The sequence below is a fragment of the Plasmodium chabaudi genome (genome assembly GCF_900002335.3).
Source record: "Plasmodium chabaudi chabaudi strain AS genome assembly, chromosome: 1".
NCBI classification, from domain to species: Eukaryota; Apicomplexa; class Aconoidasida; order Haemosporida; family Plasmodiidae; genus Plasmodium; species Plasmodium chabaudi.
The window spans coordinates 510,902-538,872 of NC_030101.2; the positions used below are offsets into that span (position 1 = coordinate 510,902).

Consider the following 27,971-nt stretch of genomic DNA (forward strand, 5'->3'; position numbering starts at 1 on the left):
TTGTATTTTTAAATATTAAATAATTTAATTTAATCTGAGAAATGCAGTTAATTTTATAAATTACTAGAATACAACATTTTACCTCATAATAATATTCTAAAAGTTATATTATGAGAATCACCCATTTTGTGATTTTTTTGTCACCTTTAATACAATTTTTACTAAATAACATTTTTCTAACAAGATTCTTAATCTTATAAAAATTATTTATTGGTATAATATCGACCCCTATGTTTTTTTATAAGTTAATACAAATTACAAATTCTCTTTTAATAGTAAAACAAAGTATATACAAATTTTAAAAAAGTACAAATAAATCAAATATAAAAATAAAATAATGAAACATAAGGTTGTAAAATCAGAAAATACGTATAATTATTTATTTTTTAATTCTATTATTATTAGTGCCAATTTATTTATCCTTTATGGATCATGTATTTGCATTATGAGGCAAGGTTATGGTTTTGGTCAATGAATCGGTGTTTTGAGTTATGGTTGTGGGAATATTATAATTTATTGTTTATAATATTTTTATCTGTAAATGCTGATTAAAAATATGTACCATCCCGTATACTTAATCTCTGGATGGTGTCTAAATATACAACCAAAAGCTGCATACCCATTCATATGAAAGAAATATAACAAATAAAAGATTTTCATAAATAATAACGGTTATATTTGGGGTGTTCACAAAATTAATACATATCTACATACATCCTAATATTAAAAGACATAAACAATTAATATACAAAAAAAATAATTCTTAAAACAAAAAAACACTTTATGACTGTAATTTAAAGCATCCATTATACATGGAAACAAATCGTTTTGTTAACAGAAATCTTCTAATATTACAGTACTAAAAAACATATATGAAATATATCCTTATCTACGAACGAAATAATAATTAAAAAGTTTTCCAACAAGCCATTCTTGATAAATGGTAGCATGTCCATCGATCTAAAAAAAAAGGGTAAATGGATGAATATATAAAATGTTTAAATTTTTTGCAAATTATAGCATACATTATAAATATGTATATTTATTTAAACAATTGTTGAAAATGATCATGTTATTAATATTTGTATATCGCTTACAGATTCGACATAGGTAATATTAGTATAACTGACATTGGCTTCAACAATGTATCCAGCTAAATTAACAACCGTTTTTTCCAATTTTCCTTTTCTAATATCTTCTTCAGAATCGATGTCAGTTTTGAATAAATTTGCATTTTCTATGATTTTGTTTTTATATATTTTTTTGGAAGGGTTGTGATCATTTATATTTGGTGTAGTCATGACAATTATAGTTTTGTTTCCCGATATCTACAAAATTAATAAAAGTACATTTGAATAAATTGCATGTCATAATATGAGAAATACGATCTATAACGAAACAGAAGAGGAAATGATTTCTTACTCGAGCTCTTTTGACTAAAGCATAAAAATATTTCTGACGGGATAGAAATTTTTTTTCGTAACGTTGTTGTATCATTACTAAACTTGGATCGTACACACGGGTAACTTTTCAAAAAAAAAATTTGGATTATGTAAATTAAAATATTATGAATTTGAAGATATGGGAAATAATAAATCACGAAATGTCGAATAAATAGTAACAATAATGCACTAATTTTACTAGCTATTTATGTTTTGTATACTTTTAACAGAGCCGTTATTGAAAGGACTGTCATGGTTAGGATCCCATATATTGTATATTATATCATAATACTAATGGAAACAAAGAGAAATATATGTACATAAATTATAACTATTTTTTAATTTTAATTTGATTTATAACTTTAATATTGTTCGTTAATTGGTACCTGACTGTCACCACAAATTGTATAATGAATTTTTTCAACATCTGTTTTTTCGTCATGTTTTTTTTTATATAAAAGCATATGAAGAGAAGAATCTGTTCTACAAGTTTCATAATCATCTACACTTTCTGCATGTTTTTTTAAATGTTCTATGGCTTCGTTCATAAGTTCTCGCGCTCCTTTAATTTCTTCGGGATTGGTACATAATAAATGCTGGTGATTTACAAATACTTCTTCTGGCCTATCATTGATCAAAATTGACATATTTTTTATATGTAAAAAAATAATGATATTGCGTTTATATTATAGCATTGTTTCGATGATGTATATTTAATATTTTCACAATGAAATATGTAATATATATATTGTTGTATTTTCTTACGTAAGATAATGATATGTTGATTCGGGTGTTGTAGATGTTCCTGGAGCAGACTCAGTTGCTAGGGTTTTATTATTCACATGTAAGAAGACACTTAAAAGAAAAAAAACTATTTGAATATAAAATCTATTCATTTTTGAACTTTACAAACAAAATATTAAAATATATATTAACATTTTGTTTAAATAAAAATTAACAACTCGAAAAGTTGCGCAGCATAATTAAAATTGAAGCAAACATTTTTCGACAATAAAGTATAAAAAACAAATATTTATTTAAAACAAATTAAGGTAAATATTTAAACAAAAAAAATACATAATTATATAATACACATGGTTTTATTATATTTATAAAATACATCGATTTTTCATTTAATTGATCCAATTATAAAACAAGCAACAATAACAAAAACATTAAAAAATATTATAATACATAATATAAATATTTTTAATTATATTATATATATATATAGCATTTTTAACATGATATGTTGTGAAATTGTGATTTTTTAATTTTTATAATTCATTAAATTAAAAATACGATCAAAAACTATATTGATAAATATAGGATGGCACATATATTAAATTTATGCGAGCATAGAATACATCTATATGCTTTATCTATATTATTCCTTTCACAACATGCCGATAATATAAAAGTTTAAATTAATATTAAAAAAACCCTATATGTTTTAACATGTTCTGATATTATTTAATTTTAAAATAATATTTGATAATATATGATTTGAATACAATTACATGCATATAGTATGGTTGATACATATTATATTTTAAAACGGTTCAAATAAAGATATATGATCATGCAACCCAATATATCCCAACCCCCTCCATGTAGAAAAAGGCATATAAATTTTATATAGTTATATTTTTTCTAAAAATATAATAAAGATTGTTTTTTATATTGTCATTTAATTTTTATGTAATTAAATTAATTTATATAAAGTAATAAAAATATAATAATTTTTTAATTATAAAAAACAATTTATAGAACTGTAATTAAGATTTAATAGAATTAATCTTGTTCAAATATTAAAACATAATAATTAAATATTATTTTTTATGTAATAATTATATTTGTTTTTTACTTTTTTTAGTGCTTTATAGTATAAATTTTTAAACTTTTACCGTTTTTAAATTTCCTCAAAATGTTTGCTTAAATCTACATAGATATTCTATATTTTAATGTCAATATTAACTTCAAATTATTAAAATATATATATTGTTTTTGTACTTTATTACTAGTATATGTATAAGTCATTGCGTTTGAAGTAGACATCTATATAATAGAATCTTGTAATTTTATATATAAATTGGAAATAATACAAAATAAGCTTTATCTATATATAATTGCAAAATAACGTTGTTGAAGATGAAGGCAATATCATTAGGCCTATTTTCCTCAATAATATTTAGTATAGTTTTAGCAAAAAGCAGTTCAGATTCGGGGTCCCCCACGGGTTGCGTAATATACGAAAAAACGAAAAAAAATACATCATATTTTATATGTCTATATTAATTGTTTTAATTAATTTTGTATATAAATATAATAATAAATTAACAATATTTGATATGTTTTTAATTTTGTTATTTTGTTTAGTTTGGATTCCGTAGAAAAAAAGCAAAGAAAAGGCATAAGACGGAACTTGGATCAGTTAAGGCTAAAGACAAGGAAGAGTTTGACCCTGATATTCCAAATATCAAATTTATAGATGAATTTACTCCAATAACGTTAGAAGATTCCAAAGGATGCCTGAGTATATTAGATGAGCTCTTTGTCTCAGAAACCGATGGTACTATTACTGATAAAGTGACGGGATCTTTAAGAAGAGAAAAAGATTCCAGTGTATCAGGATGGTATATTAGACCATATGAAGAAGATTATGAAGATATGATTATGGTTAATTCTATTCCTCTTAGGGAATATTATCAGCACGAACAACAGAACGTAGATAAGATGCCTGAAAAACAAGAATTTTCAGTAGAAAAAAAATTAAGTACAATAAATGACGATGACGAAAGTACGATATATGAAGATGACGCAAGTACGATACTTGGGGATTACGACATTATGCTAAATGTATTTGAAGAAATAGATACAGAAGTGGTATCATGTTTCGAAGATGGAGAAAATCACGGTGAAGGTGAAAAAAATCAAGGTGAATGTGAACAAAATCAAAGTGAAGGTGAAAAAAATCAGGGTGTAAGTGAAGAAAATGGAAATGAAGACAACCATGAAGAATGAAATACAACAGCAGAATAAATAACGAATAAACTAAATATGAAGTAATATAGCTCTAAAAATCGTTATTGAAAAATCACAATGAGCAAAAAGCGAATATATTATATAAATATGTTTTTTTATAGAATAATAATAACAATAAGAAAACGATTATGTATTTGCAAATTTTTCAAGTTATACACTTTTTTAATTAATTAAAAATATTTTTTTGTGCCTTTTTTAATTTTTAAAAGGGTGTTTTCTTATATTCATGCTAAGCATATCCATATATATTATTTTAGTGGGATTTATTTTTGTGTATACCATTTTTTTAATATGCTTAGATTTTGTCATCATTTTTAAATGCATTTGAATGCTATAAATGTTTAGCTTGATTCTCATGTAAAATATTGCAATTAAATATATTGCAGGTTTGTTATTTTTTAAAATTATTAAACAATAAAACATATGATAATATAAATTTAATTTAATGATTATGTCTTATAATACAATTTGATAATATTTATTGCTTATATAAAAATGATTAAAAAAATATATATATTAAGATTATCAGAAATAATGTTTTAAAAAATGATGATAGTGGTCATGACCCCTATATGAAGAATAATATTCCCCTTTAGACAGAGCACATTCGATATTTTGTACAGGTACAATTATTATGTGAATATGCCTGCAATATAGTAATATTAGGAAATAATTATAGTATAAATATTGTTTTTTTTTAACTAGAAAGGTAGAGATAACTTTAGACATGTGTTACAATTATTCAAAGGGAGCATATTCTTTATAGACTCTCCAAAAAGAAAACATTTTTTATTAAATAAGTATATATATGCGTGAATTGCGTTAAATTAGCATAATAATTTAGTTTCAGTCTCAAATGAATATCATGCTTATAATTCATATAAGAAAATATTGTTCTCTCTTTAATTTTGTACATATATGTGTAGACACTTTTTTATTTCTTTATAACCCGTAAATTTTCTTTAAAACAAAGTTTCTAAATTCATCATTTAATATTTGGCACTCATGAAAGATACTATTAAAATTTTCACAGTAACATAAATATAAACAAGCACTACGTGGTTACTGTTTCAAAAAATATATTTATCTTTACAATATAAACTACGAACAAATTATATGCAAATCAAACACTATTTAAAAATCAAATTGGTGTTCTGTAACAATAATTTTAAAAAAGCATAACTCACGAGAATAAGTTTACTTTATTAATATAAGTATCAAAATTTTAAAAGATGATATTTGGAAATACTTTTATTCATTTTTAAAAATATCTCTTAGTTTGAGAAAATTTAACATTTTGGTGACTTTGGCTTTTCGAACCATGACTCCTGGGACAAACCAAGGAGCGTTTGCATCAACCTGAGAAAATAAACAGAAAATTAATAAATATATAAAATCCTTCATTTTTATTATGAATGAATAGATATATTAAAATATAAGCATTTATATAGAAAGTATATTTTTTTGATACTGGTGAAATAAAATTATGTTGCTAAAATTTTTATATTGCTTACAGAGCTGATGTGGGTAATTTTAATGGAATCGGCTTCCTTTTTAATGAAAAATACCATTAAGTTAACAAACATTTTGGATAATTTTCCATTTCTAATATCTTCTTGAGAATTAATATCAGGGTGGAATGAGTTTATACTGTCTACAATAGGATTTACATATTGTTTAGTGCAATAACCATCATGATCATTCATATCTGAAGAAGCCATGAGTATTGCAGTTTCGTTCGATGATAACTATAAATTATTGAAAAGTATATTTTCATAAATTAGGATATAATCATATGAAAAAAAGTGTATCTATAAGATGAAGGAAAAGAAAAAATTTCTTACTTCAAATTTTCCGGCTAATGCATGATAATATCTTTGCCATGATCCAATAGCACTTTGGTAACGTTGTTGTATAATTACTAAATTTTCATTATATACTTGAGGAGTGGATCCTAAAAAAATAATAATTTTGTATGCATGCAAATTAAGACACGGTTAAATTTAACACAGTGAAAGATATTATATAGAAATTGAGACTATAATAGAAAAACAAGCAATAAATCATAAATATTGATAACCACATTAAATAAATAAATTAGTTATATACCTTCAATGAATGTTTCATCAAAGTAGGTTGCACCATTGGGATCCCATATCAAGTTTACTATATTATCATACTAATAATAACAAAAAACATATTTATATATTAACAATTATACTTTTTTATTTTAAAATAATTTCATGAATAAAAATATTGCTTGTTAATTCATACTATATTGGGATCATGGATTGTAAACTCAAGCTTTCCAACTTCAGTATTGTTTACATATTTTAAATGTAGAATTGCTTCTTCATCTACCTCACTATATACAGTGTAATCCTTTGTATGCTTGGCATGTTTTTTTGCAATATTTAAAACATTGGCCATAATAGCTTCTGCTTGTTTAGCCTCTTCAGGGTTGGCAGATAATAGTTGTGTACTTGTTTCATTTGAACTACAAATAGAGAAGGAAATATATTTTTTAATTTTATTTGCATTTTTAATTTAAAAAAATACATATTGATAAGAAGTTGTTTTTATTCCCCAATTTTTATATATATCCGCATTGACACAAATATATATAATATTCTCATGATAAATAACATATACATAATTTATATTTGACATAGATATATATGTTGGAATTATTTTCTTACGAATTGGCGCTTGGATCGTGTTCGCTTGCAAATACTATATTTTGCATATATCCGGTGACACTTAAAAGTGCCAAAATAACCTTAATATATCCTTTATTCATTTTTAGATTTGATAAGTAAATATTAAAAAATATTAATATATTTTTTAGAAATTAAAATTAACAAGTACAAAGATTGTATAAGTATGTTAAATAGAAGAAAACGATTTTCTAAAAAATTCTAAAATTTAATATTTATTTAAAAAAATATAAATAATTTTAAAAATATATTTCATGTATTTATCGAATTTTAAAATATAATTATTTTTTTAATATGATTATATACTAATAAATACAATGATATATAATTTAATGGCGGCCGTCTATTCTATACGTTATTAGGCTTCGTATCTTTAAATGTTAGCTATTTAATTATTATTATTGAATTATATATGCAAAACATAATATATTATATATATATATATATATATATAAATTAAAGTAAACGAATTTTTTAAAAAAATGTATAAATAATTTTTTTATTTGGACTATTGCATACAAATGAGCAATAATTATTGCAACTTTAATAAATATTAAATATCAAAAATATTATGTCTTAAAAAATAGTTTTAATTATATATAACATTATTAATATGATACATTATAGGTATCTATACTTTTTATTTTTATAGTTAATAACCTAAAAATAAAACTAAAATACATTCAATTTGGTATTATATGTGGAATTTATGCATGCATAGAAAAGATGCATGCTATATGACACCAAAATTTATTTAGTTAATAGAAAGTTGATAATATAAATACAAATATAGGATAATAGTATAAAAATATATTGTTTTAATAGAATACTTGACTAGATTTGTTCTAATATACGTAAACAATTATATTAATGAATAAATAACCATTATAGAAATTCAAATTGTAATAATTATTGTATGCAAATAATTGTTTTGGTGTGTCTTTCTATTTGTTTTAATATAAAGCATGCTTTTATAATTTAAATATAAAAGGAGTTTATTTTAAGATGTATATTACATTATATTTATATGCACTACCCACTATTAAAACAATTATTTCTAACGTTTCATAACAGTAATTTGATAAAATTTTTGTTATGAAAATCAAACATTCTGATTTTTTATCACCTTTAATATAAATTTTACCAAATATTATTTTTTAGCAAAATTGAAATTTTATAAAAATTATATTTATTGGTAATAATATTGACATCCATGTTTTTTTATAAATGAATACAAATTAGAAACTCCATTTTAATAGTAAAACAAAATATATATAAAATAAAAAAATACAAATAAATAAAATATAAAAATAAAGTTGTAAAATCGAGAAATATATATATGCATAGATAAAATAAATTTATTTTTTAATTCTAATATTCTTGATGCCGAGTTTATGTTTTATGGGTCAGGGTTCTGTACCATGGGTATAGTTCTGTTCATTAAACCTGCGCTTTGAGTTAGGGTTCGGGGTATATTGTAATTTATTTTTTTATAGTTTGATAATATTTTGGGTCTATAAATGCTGATTAAATATATGCACCATCCTCGCATGCTTAATCTTGAAATGATGTCTAAATATGCACCCCCAAAGGAACATACCCATTAATATGAAAGGGGTCGCATGTCATATATTTCCATAAAGTATAATATTATAATTGAGTGTTAATATTGATTTAATATGATTAAAATAAATTTTCTATATTGCATATATTAATATAGATATTGGCTATATATGAAATCGTTTAATGATATGCCATAATTTTCTATTACATAAAACATGTTAATCAGGGACTATATTGAATTATGCATAACATAATATATCTCTTTATTTGACTAGAGGCTTTGTTTAGTAAAACTTATAATTTGTGTCACAATTACTATAATTTAAATTATATTATCTCGATTGCACTGTAATCAAACCATTATATATGAGGATAGGGACGAATTACAAGATGATTCATTTGGAACAATTGTCTATATTATAATATATCTTTAGGTTAATGAGTATGTTTTTAATATTAATTAAGCATATTACAATATGTAATAGATAGCCATAAAATATAGATGCATGGAATACCTATCGAGAATCGGCAATATAACAGTGTCTATAAAAGATTATGCTTCTAGCGTTTTTAGTAATCTATAGAAAATTGAACTATATATACAATATTTTTTTAAGTTTTACAATTTTGTTGTATAAATAAATTATATTATAAAATAGCTAAAAGATAGAATATAAGTATATTAATAAATTTATATCATATTTTGTTCTAATAAGTGTAAATAATATGATAGATAGAACTATAATTATTATATACCTATACATATAAACTAGTAAAATATTTTACCAATAACTAATATTGAAATATTGTTTTATTGTGGAAACCTCATATAATTAAATATTAATTTTGTTGAGAAAGCAAATAATAATAATTTTATTTGACTAATAATATTTATATTATGTTATTATGTATATACAAACTCAAAATCTATAATTTAAATGTATTGTTATTACAAAATAATATATAAATTCTAAAATACTTAATTTAAAAACCATGAAACATGGAAATATGATCCATTGATTTAAAGTATTTTTATTAAGCACATTAATTATCTCACTGTAGTATACAGTGATATGTCAGTAGAAATAATAATAGTAATAATAATGAATTTGATGCTACTAAATATGAACAAATATATTATGTTTATCTGATACAGTATGTGGGTGTAAACTCATTGTACATATTTTTAAACATGTGATAAAATTACAATTATACATATAAAAGATCATATGAAATATTATAATATTTCTTTTAATGAGATTTACTGTGCTAATATTAGAATTAGCGGTACCAATAAAAATTATAATACATCTAAAAGAGATATAAAAATTAATAAATCTTCAAAAGATAAAGAATTTTTTTTCAGGTAATATCTAATCTGGGAAGTTGTATTCTTAACGATGATCCAAAATATCGACGTTATTTGTCTTTATCACGTTGTAAAATTCAACAGAGAAACAACTTTGAAATTAAAACCAAGTGATAATCTTCATATAATAATTCAAGTGATATCAAACTAAAAAACAAACAAAAGAATGCCTTTTAATTATCAATTAAACTACAATGTTTGGAATGTGATACATCTAGACGAATCGATTATGCTTGGATTTTCTACATTTATGAACTCAAATTTTAAGTTTATAATTTTATTATGTAATTATTAAAATAAATGTAATATATTTTTATTATATATTTATATGAATTTTTGTGTTATTTATAATATCGATTTGTGAAAGAACATTCTGAAATAATTAATAATTGAGATAAGATTGATACATTTGCTATAATTATATTATTTATTATTTGTATGCGTATAATTTTATACTATATAAATATGTTTATATTTTATATGAATATTTATAAAATACATAATTGTGCATTTTTAATTTATATTTTGTCTTACAACTTATTTTATATTTGTTTTATTATTTTATATAAAATGTAGTTTTAAACACGCAATTTTTGAACATGACACTGTATTATTTTATTAATATAATTTGGGATTATTATTTTGTAGACACCAATCTATAATTTTTTCTCTTTTTTTGTAATACTACACAATAATAATTTATTTTTAGACTTTATTTAAATGAATATTATGTTTATAATTCATATAAGAAACGTTTTGTTATTCCATTAAGTTTGTACATATATATGTACTTGTTTTTTATTTCTCTAGAATCCATAAATTTTCTTTAAAGTAAAGTTTTTAAATTCATCATTTAATATTTGGCACTTATGAAATTTGCAATTCAATTTTTCACAGTAACATAAATACAAGCAAACACTATGTGATTACTGTTTCAAAAAATATATTTATCTTTGCAATATAAACTACAACAAATTATATGCAAATCAAACATTATTTAAAAATCAAATTGATGCTCTGTAACAATAATTAAAAATGAGATAACTCATGAAAATAAGTTTATTTTACTAACATAAGTATCAAAATTTTAATAGGTGCCATTTGGAAATATGTTTATTCCTTTTTAAAAATTTCCCTTAATTTGATAACATTTACCATTTTTTGGGATGTTAACAATTTAAGAAGATCTTGAGGGACATATAAAGGAGCATCATAATCAATCTAAGAAAAAAAAAATAATAAATATATAAAACTCGCCATTTTTATGGTGAATAGATATATTATGAATATGCACATTTATGTAGAAAATTTATATATTTGATAATGATGAAATAAAATTATGTTACTAAAATTTTTATATTGCTTACAGAGCTGATATGGGTAATTTTAACGCAATCTGCTTCCTTTTTAATGAAAAATGCCATTAAGTTAACAAAAATTTGGGATAAATTTCCATTTATAATATAATTTTCAGAATAAATATCAGGTTTGAATATGCTTGCACCTTCTACGATAGGATTTTCATATCTTTCATAGGTATTACCAGGACCACTCATATCTGATGAGGCAAAGACTATTGCAGTTTCGTCTTCTGATAACTATAAATTAATAGAAAGTACATTTTTATAAATTAGGATATAATAATATGAAAAAAAGTGCATCTAGAAGGATGAAGGGAAAAAATTGTCTTACTTGAAATTTTTTGGCTAATGCATAACAATATAAATTCCATTTTCCATCAGGACCATTGTAATGTTGTTGTATAATTGCTAAATTTTCATTGTATGTTCGAAAAAAGCTTCCTAAAAAAATTATAATTTTGTATACATGCAAATTAAAACATTATTAAATTTAGAAAATTGAACATTGATTATAATAAAACAATAAATGCATCATAAAGATTAATAATCACATTAAATAAATTAGTTAATTATATACCTGTATCGAAAAGATGGTCGTAGTTCTTTGGGCCATTGGGATCCCATAGCATGTTTACTATACCATCATACTAATAATAAAAAAAAAACATATTCATATATTAACAATTATATTTTTTTATTTTAAAATAATTTCATGAATTCAAAATTATTGCTTGTTAATTCATACACTATCGGGATTGTGGATTGTAAGTTCAAGCTTTCCAATGTCAATAAAGTTTACTCTCTTAAAATATAGAATTGCTTCGTCATCTTCCTTATGATATATTTTGTAATTTTTTGTATGTTTGACATGTTTTTTTGCAAGATCTAAAGCTTCATCCATAACATCTTCTGCTTCTTTAGCTTCTTCTGGGGTGATAGGTGCTTGTTCTTTAACTTCTTCTGGGGTGATAGGTGCTTGTTCTTTAACTTCTTCTGGGCTGATAGGTTCTTGTTCTTTAACTTCTTCAAGGACGGAATCCAATTGTTCGTTAACTTCTTCAAGGATGGAAGCTAACTGTTCTTTAACTTCTTCAAGAGTAGGAGATAATTCTTCTTTAACTTCTTCAGAGGTGGAATCCAATTGTTCTTTAACTTCTTCAGGAGTGGAATCCAATTGTTCTTTAACTTCTTCAGTGTTGGTAGCTAATTGTTGTTTATCTTCTTCATTTGAACTACAAATTGTGAAGGGAATATATTTTAAAATTTATTTGAATTTTTAATTTTAAAAAAAATTATATTTATAAGAAGTTATTTTTTTTACAACTGATACACACATATATATTCACAAATACATATAATATTCTCATAATAAACAGTATCCACATATTTATATTCGATATAGATATATATGTTGCAACTATTTTCTTACGAAATGGTGGCTGGAGCATATTCGCTTGCAAATGCTATATTTTGCATATATTCTGCGAGACTTAAAAGTGCCAAAGCGATCTTAATATACCTTGTATTCATTTTGAATTTAATAATTAAAATATTAAAAATATTAATATATTTTTTAGAAATTGAAATTAAAAAATATAAAGGTTGAATAGGTATGTTGAATCGAAGCACTCGATTTTCGAACAAATTTAAAAATATATAAATAATTTTAAAAACATATTCATTTCATGCATTTATGAAATTTTTAAATTTAATTATTTTTTAAATATTATTATATACTAATAAATATGTATAGAACATAGAATTTAGGTAACGGTTTTGTATTCCTCTACATCATTAAGTTCCGACTATTTATTTAAATGGTTGTATTTAATTATTATTATTGATATTTATATAATAATATTACAATTATATTTAAAATTATATGTATAAGTGCAATATACAATTATAAAAATTAAAGTAAACTTTTTTTTTAAAAGAGTATATAGATTAATTTTTTTTTATTTAAACCGTTGCATATAAATAAATAAAAATTATTGCAACTTTAATAAATATTAAATATCAAAAATATTATTATTAAAAAAATTCTTTAATTATATATAACATGGTTGATATGCTACATTAAGCTATCCAAGCTTTTTATTTTTATATTTCATAACTTAAAAAAAAAACTGGAATTTAATTGTGTATTATATATCCAATTTATGGTTGGATAGAAAAAACGTATATTATACGACACCGACATTTATTTACCTAATAAAAAGTTTATAATATAAATATAAATGTAGGATAATATTATAAAAAATATATACTGTTTTAATGTAATACTTGGCTATGTTTGATATAATACATGCAAGCAATTTATTAATGAATAAATAGCCATGCTATAAATACAAATTGTAATAATTGTTATATAAAAATAGTTGTTTTGTTGTTCCTTTCCATTTGTTTTGAGTATAAAGCATATTTTTGTAATTTTAAATATTAAAGGAGTTTATTTAAGATGGGTATTGCATTATATTTATACACATTCCCCAATATTATGCCGATTATTTCTAATGTTTCATAACAATAACTTGATAAAAATTATTTATTGGTGTAATATTGATACCCATGTTTTTTTATAAATTAATACAAATTATAAATTCCCTTTTAATAATAAAACAAAGTATATATAAAATAAAAAAATACATATAAATAAAATATAAAAACAAAATAATGAAACATAAACTTGTAAAACCAAGATATATATATATATATATATATATAATTAATTTATTTTTTATATTAATATTCTTGATGCCGAGGTGTCTATCCTTCACGAATCATATATTTGTGTTATGGGCCAGGGTTATGTATTATGGGTTGTTGTTTCGCTCACCAAGCCTGCGTTTTGAATTAGGGTTCGGAGCATATTGTAATTTAATTTTTTATAATTTGATAATATTTATTAGTTTAAGGAATTGTTTTAAATATACATAAGAAATAGGTTATTAAAAATGGTAGAATATGTTGTAGTTTTTAATATATATTGGTATTGGTTATTTGAATTCTGTAAACGGCTTCAAAGACAATATTTAAGAAAAAATATAAATAATAAAGATAAAAGTAAACCATAAGTATATAATTTGAGGGTGGTGGTCGATATATTTTATGATATGTCTATATTGATATACACTTAATTATTAATACGTTTTAAGTTATAAGATAACAATAAAAGTACGAAACATAAATTTTGAACGGTAAAAAAATGGATCAAACTAATATATAGGGTAATAATGCAAAAAGTGTAATTAATTATAGCATTAATTATTTCATTTCATCACGAAAATAAACACATTCAATATATTTAATTCAAAAGGAACAAGAAATTAAATACTAAATATTCATTTTAAAATGATCAAACTGTTGTGATGGCGATTTAAATAGGCACTACGTATAAATATGAATTGATTTTATTAATATATGTATCCCAATATTAAAGTTTTGTAAGACTTCTAATTGAGGGAGATGCGTTTCTATCCTCTCCACCCCAGTATGACAGGTGTATAATACCACTAACAGCAGCTCTTCCATGTCTTCGATCTTCAATATAATCGCTACGACGATCATCCTTAAAAATCTACGAACAAAAATGTATAAATATATAAAATATGTCAATATTTTTTATGGGAATATGATAAAATATATGACTTAAACAGAAAATAAATTTTAGATTAATGTTAAAATGAGAATAAAAATATTATGTTATTATTTTTTGAGATTGCTTACAGCGTTTAAATAAGTAATATCAACTTGATCACCCTCGATTTTTCTAATTATAAATCCAGACACGTTAGCATTCAAATTCAATAATGTTTCTTCAGGATCAGCATCGTCATTGATTGGTTCTGCTCTTTCTAACATTTCTTTCATATCAATATTTCCACGGAAATCAGTATCATATTTTAGAACTCTTGTAGGACAAAGAATTACAGTTACGTCATCTGATATCTACAAAATTAATGAATAAAAAAATAAATGTATTGTATAAATTAATGTATAATAATATGAATAATATAATTTTAAGAGGAATAATGGAAAAAAATATCCTTACATGAGCTTTTGCGCCTAAAGCAAATCTTTTTTTGCGGGATGAAGTAACTTGATCTATGTTAAATTTTTCAAACAAGACTAAATTTGGGGTGTATATACGAACAGGATTTCCTAAAAAGATTATTATTTTTCACATATAAATGAAATATTATGAATATAGCAAAATATTAATAAAAATAGCAGATAAGAAATAGTAAAATTTAAGCATCCATAAAGAGTAATAACCACATATTAAATTTATTAATTGATTATTTTTTATGTACCAATAATAAATCTGCGATCCAATTTTTGTAAATTAGCGTAATCCCAAATCGTATCTACTGTGGAATTGTACTAATAAAAAAAAATATGGATATATATAATAATGATTATTTAATTTTAACTTATTTTCATATCTTAAATATTGTTTGGTATTTGATACCTGGTGATGGCCTATCATTTTCGAATTAAATCTTTTAATTTCTATATGTTCAAATTTCTTATAATATAATTCACAGTATTCACCGTATTTATGAAATAGCTCGAAACCATCCATATTATCAGCAATTTTTAGTAAAAGTGATACATTTTCGTTTGCTAGGGACGTTGCAGCTTGAATTTCTTCAGGGTCATCACAGGTCATGCGTTTAAGTTCCTCACGTTTTGCCTCCAAACTATTATTGGTCAAATGAGATTATTTTTTATGCGTAAAAAAAAATAAAGAAATGAATTTATAAAATGGAATTTTGAATATTTAATTATTATGAAGTCATTGGTTTCACGAGTATGCATATTTATATTATATATATTTTTTTTTCATATTTTCATACGCAGCCTTTCTTTGGTCAATGATGTTGGGGGTATTAGAAGTAATTGGAGCAGTATCGGCTCCACGTACGTTATTGATAGCGCATACAACCAAGCTTAAAACAACAAAAACAGTTTTCATGTAGCCTTTATTCATTTTGGACTGGATAAATAAACAAATATTAATTTAAAAGTTGTAAAAACACGTTATATAAGTAGATTTAAAATAAAAGCAAAGGAATATCCAAGGGAATTATAACAAATTAATACTTATTCAAAAATAAAAAATAAATTTATATAATCATTTAAATGGCAAATTTTTTATCTCAAATTTTTTATGTTTATGTTTTATTAGGTTTATAAATTTGACTTATTTTTTATTTAACTGATCTAGTTGTAAGGAAAAAAAAATAATTTATACAAATTATAGATAAAAAATATTATGATTTTAATTTTTATAATATTATAATAATATTTAAAAAAATATCTTTAATTATATTAATATTTTATACGTTATGCGTTATTCTAAAAATATATTTTTTTTATAGTTTGTTCACCCCAATTAAAGCATGGTTTTATAAAATATCATATATAGGATTATGTATGCGCTTACTTATATGCATCTTGAAAAAAAAATGTATGTATTCCATGAGCGCATTACCTAATTGAAAACCGATATTTTAAAATATAAAGAGAACAATGTTATAAAAAATAAATATTAGTTTTAATGTTATTTTTTCAATATATGATTTGGAATAGTTATGATTATAAATATGCATGTAATGAATAATAAACGGACATACCAACGGAATAGATATAATAGTAATTGTATAAAATAAATATTTGTTTTGGTATTTTTCATCTTTATTGAGTATACATATTTTTTATATTTTTATGTATTAAAGAGTTTAATTTATCTGAAATTATATATATTTTTATATATGGTTGCAACAATTACAACTACAATAACAATATTTCAATTCATCATAACAATAGCATGATCAAATTTATATAGAATAACCATTTCCGATTATGGTGAATTTCGTGTTTGATTTTTTTTATTACTTTTAATCGAAATTTTTATAATATAATCCTAAGATGATAGAAACCGTATATCGTTAGTAATATTGATAAGCATCTTTTTGCATATTAATGCAAGTTATAAATTTCTTTTTTATATATAGCAACAAAAGTTATATATAAAATTATAATAATAACAAAAAAAAACGAAAAAATATAAAAGTTAAAAAAATAAAAAAATTGCAAATACTTTAATAAATGAGACAAATTTTAATGATTTAATTGTGTGTATATAATAGACATTAGTGTTAATTTATCATTATAAAATTACAATTTATAAATGCATCCCACACATGTAAAATTCGGCAACTAGCATTTATATATGTAAACAAAAAAATTATTTTGAATATATAAATTATTGTATTACATATACAAAATATTTATACAAGGAACTTTTTATTATTTTTGGTTGTAAATTTCATATAATTTTAACTTGGAGAATTCATATTTTTTAACTAATCAAAGTAATTAAATTAAAAATTAATATTAAACTTCGTCTATTTCGAAAATATAAAATGATGATATTTTATTACTTTAACTTTTAATTAAATCAATAATCTTCATTCATATTTATTTCTATAATTTCGTCCTCTCTTTCAAAATACTTACTTTCCGCTTCATGACAAAAACCCTCATCATTATATAAATCCATTTCATTTGTATCATCTTTTTTTTGGAAATTTACAACTGCATAGCACGCTACTAAACCAAATGCAATTGCTCCCGCATATTTAATAGAATCTCCTGAACTTTTGGTTTTGGAGGAACCTGTTTTATCTGAATTTGAGTGATGATAATTTTTATATTTTTCATCATCATTATCATTATGGTATGTATTATTAGGATATTTTATTTGCGATATTTTTTGGTCTTTATTAACAGTATGTAAATTGTTGTTATTGTGAATACCATGCTTTTTATATCCTAAATCTTCTATACTCTTTTTATTTTGATTTATTGATTGGCTAAGGATATTTTGGCTTTTATTTAAATCATTAAGTATGTTTTGGGCATCCTCTTCATGCTTAATGGCAGCCTTATATGAGATATTATTATTATTATTGCCATACTTAGATTTAATTAAAGCAATAAGCTTAGCAATCTCTGGGATTATTGATGCAAATTCGTTTTTGGAATTTGATATTTGTTGTAATTTTACTTCGGATTCTTTATTGTAATTTCGTATATTTTCCATTGTGCTGTCTATTTCGTTTTGATTTGGATTATTCTCAATTTTGTTAAATTGTTGCACAACATAATTGTGTATAGCATTAGTATATTGAATCATTTGTTCGCTTCTGTTTTCATGAGCAGCATTTTTAATATTTTCTAAACGATTTTGTATTTTCGTGAGTTCGTTTTCTATAGTTAAATCCTTAGAAAATAATGTTTTTACATCATTTGCATTTTGTGATATGGTAATTATAATACTATTTATATTGTTATTACCATAAAATTGGTCTTTGATTTCATTTATTTTATTTTGAATTTGCTGAAATGATTGTATTGTGGTTTTTAGAATTTCTTTAATTTTTGATGCATCATTTTCATCAATGTCTTGAATATGCTGCTTGATTATATTATTATCATTTTCATGAGTTGTAACAAAATTTAAGATATCTTGTATTTTTTCTGTTAATTTGGTAATTGTATCTGTGTATAGCATTATATTTTCATTTTCTTTATTATTAACATTTTCAATATCATGGGCTTTGTTTTCACGACTAATGATATTATCATATATCTCTTTAAGCGTATTGAAATTGGAATTTGTATTTTCATTTACTGTATGAAGGAAATTTCTTTTTTTATCAGAAACATATTGTTCAATTTCTTTTAAATTATTTAAATTTTCTGTTAATTTATTTTTCTGTAACTGTAAAATATTATCAAATTGTTTGGATATATCGGAATATTTTTCATTAATAAGATATATATTTGCTAATTTAAAGGCGCGTATTTTTCTATACAATTGCTTTATGGATTCAATTGACTTTTGAAGTTGGGAATAGAAATAAGTCATTTGTAGCTTATTATTGTATAACATATTGGCATCAGCATTTTGGAAATCTATTGTAAATAACTTGGTCAAATTATTAATTGTCTGAGTAGCTTCTTTTTCTCTTTCTATTAAGTTATTGCTATCGTTCGTAATATCGGCAATATTATTTACCATATGTTTCTTTGTTTGATTCAAATTATATTTTGTTTGCAATGTATCGATATCATCATTTAAAGAATTAGTACTATTATTAATATATTCTAAATATTCTTTTGAAAATTTAGTTGCCGATGTTATAAATTCCGAGTAATTAATTACTTTACTTTTAAGAGTCTCGACTAATGTTGTATATGAAAAAAGCAGGCATTCCTTTCTCATTTTTGTTAGTTTATCAACTAAACTATTTTTTTCGATTATTTTGTTCTCAATGATTTTTATCTCAGTATTAAATAATTCAGTCATTTCGTTTAATTGATCAGTAGATTGTATATTAGAGTCTTCTTTTTCTGAAGAATCATGGTTATTTTCGAATTTTTCTATAGATTTAATGATGTTATCCAATTTTTCTTCCATAATCGTTACATTAAAATCCATTCCAAACTTTCTTTTTTCCTGCTCATAATTGTCAATTTGGGTTTTTATTTGATTATGATTTGATAATTCTAAAATAGTATCATAATTTTGAGAATCACATGTTAATTGATTTAATTCATCAAATTTATGTAAAACTAGTTTAACATCGTTTAATATTTTTTCTTTTTTATATTGTGTATCACTTAATGCACCTTTTAATTCATTGGATGCATGTATTTTTTCATATAAATGTTGGTTTTTGTTCATTATATTTAAAGTATCTTGTTCCTTTTTATGTGTATCTCGACTTTTTTTAAATATATCGAGAAGAGTATCATAAGAATTGCGTATTTTTGTATATATTTCCGGTTCATTTTCTGGCGATGGAATAAATTTTAATGTGTCTTTTGTTTCTGAACTTAAGCTAGATAATACAGCTATATTAACATTGTCAAATAAATTTATGCCTGAATTATTTTGTATTTGAATATTTAAAGAATATGCTAATTTAACCATATTTTTAAATATATTTTCTGCTTCATCTTTATAGCTATAATATGTTTTACCAATCATTCCCATATACGCATCTTTGGTTTTTTTTAATATATCAAATAATGAATTTTCATTGGTTGAGGTTTTAACATTCTCAATAGATTTTGAAATATCCTCCAAACCTTTGTTGATATTTGAATATTCGTTTGTAAATTTATCATTCACATTATCTAATTTGTTTTTAAAATGAGTAATTATTCTATCAACTTCTTTTATTTTTACATTATCTAAGTAGGATTTAGATTTATTTTTGCTTTCTATAATTTTTAAGAGTTCATTTTGTGCAGTGATTCGTGTATTTTTAATTTGATCATATGTTATGGGTTCTTTTGAAGCATCTTCTGAATAATTTATTATTAGATTGTATGAGGTAATAAATTCGTTATATATATTATTCATTTCAGTATTATATTTTTCTAAGTTTTCATTAGTATTAATACCTTCTAAGTCATTTGTATTAAAAGATGATATTACATTTTTTATTGTTGATTCTATTGAGGTTTTTATTGATTCTAATTCCTCTTTATTTGTAATGGCAGTTTCTTTTATTTTTTCGAGAATTCCAATTTCGTAGTTTTTTTTATGTTGATCAACATCGTTTCCTATACTATTAATTTCAGAATCAAGGTTATCTAATTCTGTTTTTTGCTCTTCAATATTTTTTTTTTTGTCTTTGAGAGATTCTAAAAATGTCTGAAGGCTACTTAATTCTGTATCTTGACTATTTATGGAAGAACTTGATATTTGTTTCTCTATTGTTTCTGTTTCTGTTAAACAATCATTTATTTTTTTGTTTATATTGGTTATTTTTAATAATTTATTTTCAAGATTTTCCAAAGAAGTTTGAATACCTATAGCTGCTTGATTGGATTTATTATTATTAGCATTGTCGTCTTCAATACTAAATTTTTCTTTTTTTATTGTGTTAATTTTTTGCTCCGATGCTTCTGCTTGAAGGGTAGCTCGCTTTTGTAATTCTTTTATTTCATTAATTATAATATTTGAGTCTTTCTTTGTTTGTGCGATATTATTTTTTATTGCTAATTCAGAATATTTATTTAAAAGTTCAGTAACATCTTTTTTATATTGTTCAAACAGAATCTTATTTTTTTCCGTTTGTTTTGCATTTTTATCAGCCTCGTCTTTGTCTTTTTTAGATTTATCCATGTTTTCCTTCAATTCATCTAAATTATAATTTATATCGCTAGTGTCATTATCTTTTTTAGTTTCCATTATGTATTTAACTTTGTTATTTGCCATTTCTATATTCTTAAAAAGTAGTGATGCATTTTCATTATTTTCTTTAGCATTTTTAAAATAGGTGTCGTTGTTAGATTCTTCACTTAAAATATAATTTTTTGATTCTTTAACTTTCTTTATGCATTCATTAACATCTTTACCATCTACAGTTGATTCTATTTTCGATTTGCATGTTTCTAAATTTGAGTTTTCTTTGATGGTTTTAATTAATGTTTCTGATTTATCTAACTCCGATTTTACATTTTTATTATATTCTTCAATTTTTTTAGTAAATTCTTTTACTTCATCAATAATATTTTTAATATTATTTAACTTTAAAATGTTATATAGATTGGTAATTTCATTTAAATAAAGATTTATGTCACTATTATGCTTTTGGGCGTCTAAAAGATATATTTGCAACGTGTTTTTAATATCATTTATATTTGATTTCTCATAATTTCCTTCTGTTAGTTTTAAAGATTTTTCACGAATATCAGAAATATATTTTCCATTATTCTGACTAGTAATATAATGATCTTTATACTTGGAATGTGATACATTAAATGTGCTCATTTCCGCTTTGGGTGATTGATTTTTTATTTCATCAAGGTCTTTTATATATTTTTCCATTGATTTTATCATATCTTCAGACTTTTTCTTTTCGTCATCAATTTTGTCCAAAAATAGTTTATTTAAACTTTTTCCATATGACATATTTATATTTTTTACTTCTTCTAACGAAGTTTTATCTTTTTCTATTTCCGCTATTTCATTTAATAATTTGTTCATATTATCGTATATATTTTTTTTTTTATCGATTTTTGTTACTATATTTTCTATTTTTTTTTCAATTTCCTTTGGATCCTCATTATATATGGTTTTATCTGCTACATCTTCTAAATCAGTTATTTGCATTTTTGTTTCACCAGCATACTTTTCTGATTGATTTTTTATTTCCGTTAATTTCTTTATGTTTTGATCGACTTTTTGATCTAAGGTATTAATATGATTTTTAATTTTGGTAATTTCATCAGCATATTTCTTATTTTCTTCTTTCGCAAAATCATCAAAATTATAATGCTTTAATTTTTGCTTTATTTCATTAAAATTAGTTATACTGGTTTCTGCTTTCTTAAGTATTTCTTTATTTAGGAGTTCTATATTTGTTCCAATTAATTTTTCTATCTCGTCACTAATGTTATAAATTGATGTATGAATTATCATTTCGATATTTGAAATATTTTTATTTGCATTAATATTTTTTTGCTCGATATCATTAGTAGCCTTTTCGTTTTCATCGAGTTGTTGATATAGGGTTTTTCCTTTAGGTGTTCCTAAATTTTTTTTTAAATCATTAAAATATTTTATCAATTCATTGTTATTCGCTTCGTAACTACTTAAAGACAATTCTGTGAATGTTTTTTCTAATTCTGTCTTTTTATCTGTTAATGTTTTATCAAATTTGTTTGTATACGATTTTTCTATTAAATTACAATTTTTTATGACATCAATATTTTTATTTAACATTTCATTTAATTTATTTTGCTTATTACGGAAATTTTTTATAGATTCTATCGTATTTTTACATATTTTTAAATACATATTTGCCTTCTTAAGAGTATTCATGTTTTGGTATTCCTCTTCAATGGATTTTCTTGTTTCATTAATTAAAGACTTAGTATCATTAAATTTTTTTTCATAATAATTCAACTGGTCATCTGAAATTTCATTTTTTATTTTATTTACCAATTCACCAAATGATTCGTGATCTGAGTTAATCTTTTCTTTATGACTATTTTCTAAATTCACAAATACATTCACTTTATTTAAGATGTCATTTTTCATGCGTTTCATTTCATTTATGGTTTTTGATATTTCGTCTTCTTTGTTAGATATTGTCTTGATGTATTCTTTGGATTTTTCATAGCTATCTTTTGCTTCTTCGTCCTTTATATTGTCTATATTACTTTGATCATTATATTGATTTTTGATTTCTGAAATTTTAGATTTATATTTATTTAATTCGTCTTTATAATTAGAATAATCGCTTATATTACTTGACAACTGATTTTCTTTACTTTTAAAATTTTCTACTATTGTATTTAGCTCATTGTTAAGTTCCTTATATATATGTTTTTTCATTTCGACAATAGTACTCGAAAGCTCATTTTTTTTATTTTCGATGGTACTTAAATTTAATTTAACGGTTTCAGTTTCTATGTTTTGAATTTTATTATATTCTTCATATATTTTCGATTTTAAATTTTCAAGTTCCGTTTTGTCTTCTGTATTATCAATGGCATTTTCTTTAACTATAGAAGACAATTCATTATACAGTGCATCCAGGTCGCCTTTATAAATTTTAGATAACTCTAATTTTATTGTACTATATATTTTATCTTTTTTATTTACATATTCCGTAACTTGATATGGCGAGGTTTTAGCTAATTCATCAATGTATGCATTGTTATTTTCTACCACCTTCTTTAAGTCAATTGCTTTTTTAACATATTCATTTTTATCAGATATATTTTTAATTTTTTCTTTTAATTCGAATTTTAACGTGTTTATATATATGGTTTCACCATTTATTTCCAAATATTTGTCAAATAAATCGTTAATTTCTTTTTCCAATTCAATAGCACTTTGATAGTCTTCTTCTAATTGTGTTTTTATTTGGAGTTTTAATGCTTTCCAATTTTTTGCTAATGTATAAGATTCCTTCAATCCATTTTCTATTTCTTTATAAGTTCGTTTATTTAAATTTTGATCGATTTCAGAAAGAATTTTCTCTTTTGAAGTAACACTCTTTCTGTTGTAAATTTTCATAGTATCAATTATGCCTTTGAATTCGTCCATTCTACGTAAAATTAAGGTTACAGTGTTATCTTGGTCACTATTTTTGCCAAGAGTTTTTTTATTATCATAAGAATCCCATTTCTGTTTAAATATTTCAATAAATTTTGTTTCTAATGCTGTTAAATTAGATTTGGGTATTGGCTTATCAAATTCATCAAAATCATCTATAAATATCTGATTGTTATTTGGATCAGGTTTTTGTATTAATAGTTTTCCTAGTGTTTTAACAAAATTGTTTAATACCCCTTTTTGGTGATTATATACTATTCTCAAATAATCTAGCTTCCTTGCATTATAAGAGAAAATTTTTCGGATTTTTATTATTCGTTTAATCTTTTCCAATAATTCATAGTAATAAGGTGAAATTTCACTATCTTTTAGATAATCTTTCATCAATGAATTGGACGATAAACAGTTTTCCTTGTACATGGTCGATTTGTATATAACATCTTCAAACTGGTTTTTTAAAAAAATTAGTTTATTTCTAAGACGTTCTTGTTCCCCCTCAGACTCTAAAATTTGAATTAATGATTTTATATGTGGAACAGTTTCTTTATCATTGGGTATCGGATGATTTTTTATATCATTCACAGAAAATAAAATATTATTGTGTGCATCAATAGCATATTTTTTATAAGCGGCATCTATATCCCAATAGCTATAATAGCCTACATAATCATATTCAAGTTTCAACGATGAAAGAATACCATCTAATCTGGGTTCTATATTTTTAAAACGTGGAAGGACACAATTCACATAATCTCTTTTGGCAATTTCATATGAATTATAATAGACATCCATAGGACTCTTATAAAATTCATAAAGAGGATTTTGGAATTTGACCATTTCATCTATTACATTGGTTCTTTGAGATTCACATCCTTTTTCTATTGCACTTATATCATCTTGTATTTTTCTGAGTTTATTCAATATGGAATTTAATAGAGTTTTTGAACTATAATAGCCGGTACTGTCTATGGTTCGAAGGTCGTGACACATTTGTAATTTCACATAAAAAGATTCTAAGTTTTCGTTTGTATATGATACACCATATATAATATCTATTTCATCATATAAATAAGGCTTGAATGGTGGTGCAATAGATTTTTGGATAAAAGAGCTTTTAACTATAGTTTCCTTTCTATTTGATTTTTCGTTGTCATTATTAAAACTTTTAAAAGTATCAAAGTCGTTTTTATTTGTGTAGCCATTGTATAATGTGATTTCATCATTCACTGTGTCTTTTTGATTTCCAAAGTAGGTAATTGAATGAGGTTGTATACATTTTTTATCATTAATGGAATTATTTTTATTATTATATTGTTTTTCATTTGAAGAGTTTGAATCATTAAGATTTCCTCCTAAATTATGATATAAATAAAAATTGTTTAACTGTGTGTCATGGTTCTTTTTTTCCGTCTCAATTCGTCTCCCATAAGTTATTTCTGCATATAAAAATTAAAAAAGATTAAGTATGTTAATATATAAATGCATAAATTTATATGAATATATGTTAAATAAATTTGTGTATTATAATAATTGTAACTATTAGTTAAATGTCTCTATTATTACCTAATGAAGTAAACAGAACAATATAAGTAGTTGTAATATAAATAAATTTTTTCATCGTGAAAATATAATAATATTTTAGAACGAAAAATAATATGTTTTACATATGTTTATTGCTCTATTTAATGACAGTGTTTTTATTTTAATTTTCCACTTTTAATGTTTTTCTTATATATAGTTACATCGTTTTATTTTGTAAAACTAAAAAAAATTAGTGTATAGAGAATAGATTATTATTAAGTAAAAAATTATAGTTATAATAATTACTAATTAACAAATGAATAATGGTGGTGTAGAAATAAAAAAAATAAAATAATTATTATCTCATATATCTTTAAAAAAGTTCTACAAATAAACAAATTGGTAGCTATAACAAATTTTTTTAAAATTAAAGTGTGCTACAAAAAATTCAAATATTAAAAAAAAATATAAGAATTAGTTAACAAAAAGGGAAATATATAATAAGATAATCCTTTTTTAGTGACCACATAATATATACAAAAAAATATAATGATAGCTAAATAAAGGAAGATATAAAATTGCAATATTGCATATTTTTGTTTTTTTTTATGCATGAATAAACGTTATATCATCTTTAATTTAAAATAAGATGAATATTTAAATAGTAATAAGCCCGTGATTCGCTTTTATAATAAATAATTAGTGTTGTAACATATAAAATATAATTTAAGGTCATGCGCAGGTATCGTGTGTAGAGTTTTGTTTTAATTTAATTTTTAATTTTGATAATTTTCATCGAATCAAGTTTATTAAGAATTACACAGAAATAAAGAATTGATTAAATATATAAGTAAAAATTATAAAAAAAAAAAATCCGCAATATCCACAATTTGTGAACATCTATAGATTAAATCTAAGCTTGTAACCCACAAAAAAATTATAAACGTTAATATTAAAAGAAAATCGTAAATAAAAAAAAATATAAATTTAAGCTTGCATTTAACGGTTTAATATAAATTAAATATTATTAATGCGTAATATTAGTATATTATATTTGGTGTTAATTTGGGGCTAGCCATATATAATACCCTATAAATTATATTATAAATGCTAATCATTATTTTTGAAATTACATTTAATTATATATATTAATAAAAAATTACAATATAAACATCTGTATAATAAATAATGTAAATGCCAATTATATTTATGTAATTTTTGAACTTCATTATTTTAAATTCCTGTTAAAATTAAAATTCATGAAATAATAATATTTTACAGGATTTAATTAACTTCCATAAGGCATAACATTATATTATCAGCATTATTTTATAATAGTTTTTATATGTGCAAATTGTGGAATTTTAACATATATAAAATAAATGCATTTTAAAATATCTAAAATTAAAAAAAAAAAATTTTTCATAATATATTTTGGTTGTAACTATTTTATAATGATTAATAAAAAATAGGGATATAAAATTGGTGTCATTTACTCGACTATATATATTTTTTTTAAGTTATATAAATGGTTAAATACTGAAACATGTTAATTCAGGCAATGCCATATTTATGTGTGATGCAAATTTTGTAGGGAAATTATATAACAATTAATTTTTTTTAATTATAATTTTCTTGATGGCAAAACATGAATTTTTCAGGTTTTAGGGAAAATTATTATGTATTGTGTATATAGTTTCTGTAACATGAATTACTTTTTTGTTCTATGCGATATATTTTTGGGGGGCACTATTATGGGCTCCATTTTGATTGAAATTTTTTAAATTTCATAATATT

At 22.6% G+C, this 27,971-nt stretch overlaps 6 protein-coding genes across 6 annotated transcripts; 1 reads left to right on the top strand and 5 right to left on the bottom strand.

Moving 5' to 3' along the window:
• Window positions 1-885: 885 nt before the first annotated feature.
• On the bottom strand, window positions 886-2,338 carry PCHAS_0113800 (fam-a protein; the record flags this gene model as incomplete). Its single annotated transcript, XM_016798287.1, has 6 exons — window positions 886-960; window positions 1,098-1,328; window positions 1,423-1,526; window positions 1,664-1,733; window positions 1,829-2,066; window positions 2,208-2,338. 6 exons carry the CDS (start codon window positions 2,336-2,338, stop codon window positions 886-888), a joined length of 849 nt encoding a protein of 282 aa, XP_016653036.1.
• Window positions 2,339-3,593: 1,255 nt separating this feature from the next.
• On the top strand, window positions 3,594-4,466 carry PCHAS_0113900 (erythrocyte membrane antigen 1; the record flags this gene model as incomplete). The annotated part of the gene is made up of 2 exons (XM_741077.1): window positions 3,594-3,686; window positions 3,822-4,466. 2 exons carry the CDS (start codon window positions 3,594-3,596, stop codon window positions 4,464-4,466), a joined length of 738 nt encoding a protein of 245 aa, XP_746170.1.
• Window positions 4,467-5,738: 1,272 nt separating this feature from the next.
• Window positions 5,739-7,287, bottom strand: PCHAS_0114000 (fam-a protein; the record flags this gene model as incomplete). Its single annotated transcript, XM_741079.2, has 6 exons — window positions 5,739-5,846; window positions 6,002-6,235; window positions 6,332-6,441; window positions 6,597-6,666; window positions 6,762-6,984; window positions 7,187-7,287. 6 exons carry the CDS (start codon window positions 7,285-7,287, stop codon window positions 5,739-5,741), a joined length of 846 nt encoding a protein of 281 aa, XP_746172.2.
• A 3,962-nt stretch (window positions 7,288-11,249) lies between these two features.
• PCHAS_0114100 (fam-a protein) lies at window positions 11,250-13,027 on the bottom strand (the record flags this gene model as incomplete). Its single annotated transcript, XM_016798306.1, has 6 exons — window positions 11,250-11,357; window positions 11,504-11,734; window positions 11,829-11,938; window positions 12,075-12,144; window positions 12,243-12,729; window positions 12,927-13,027. The coding sequence occupies 6 exons, from the start codon at window positions 13,025-13,027 to the stop codon at window positions 11,250-11,252; spliced, it is 1,107 nt and encodes a 368-aa protein (XP_016653037.1).
• A 1,906-nt stretch (window positions 13,028-14,933) lies between these two features.
• PCHAS_0114200 (fam-a protein) lies at window positions 14,934-16,493 on the bottom strand (the record flags this gene model as incomplete). The annotated part of the gene is made up of 6 exons (XM_016798314.1): window positions 14,934-15,077; window positions 15,227-15,448; window positions 15,552-15,661; window positions 15,814-15,883; window positions 15,972-16,203; window positions 16,360-16,493. The coding sequence occupies 6 exons, from the start codon at window positions 16,491-16,493 to the stop codon at window positions 14,934-14,936; spliced, it is 912 nt and encodes a 303-aa protein (XP_016653038.1).
• A 1,473-nt stretch (window positions 16,494-17,966) lies between these two features.
• Window positions 17,967-26,271, bottom strand: PCHAS_0114300 (reticulocyte binding protein, putative; the record flags this gene model as incomplete). Its single annotated transcript, XM_016798322.1, has 2 exons — window positions 17,967-26,089; window positions 26,217-26,271. The coding sequence occupies 2 exons, from the start codon at window positions 26,269-26,271 to the stop codon at window positions 17,967-17,969; spliced, it is 8,178 nt and encodes a 2,725-aa protein (XP_016653039.1).
• Between the last annotated feature and the right edge of the window lie 1,700 nt (window positions 26,272-27,971).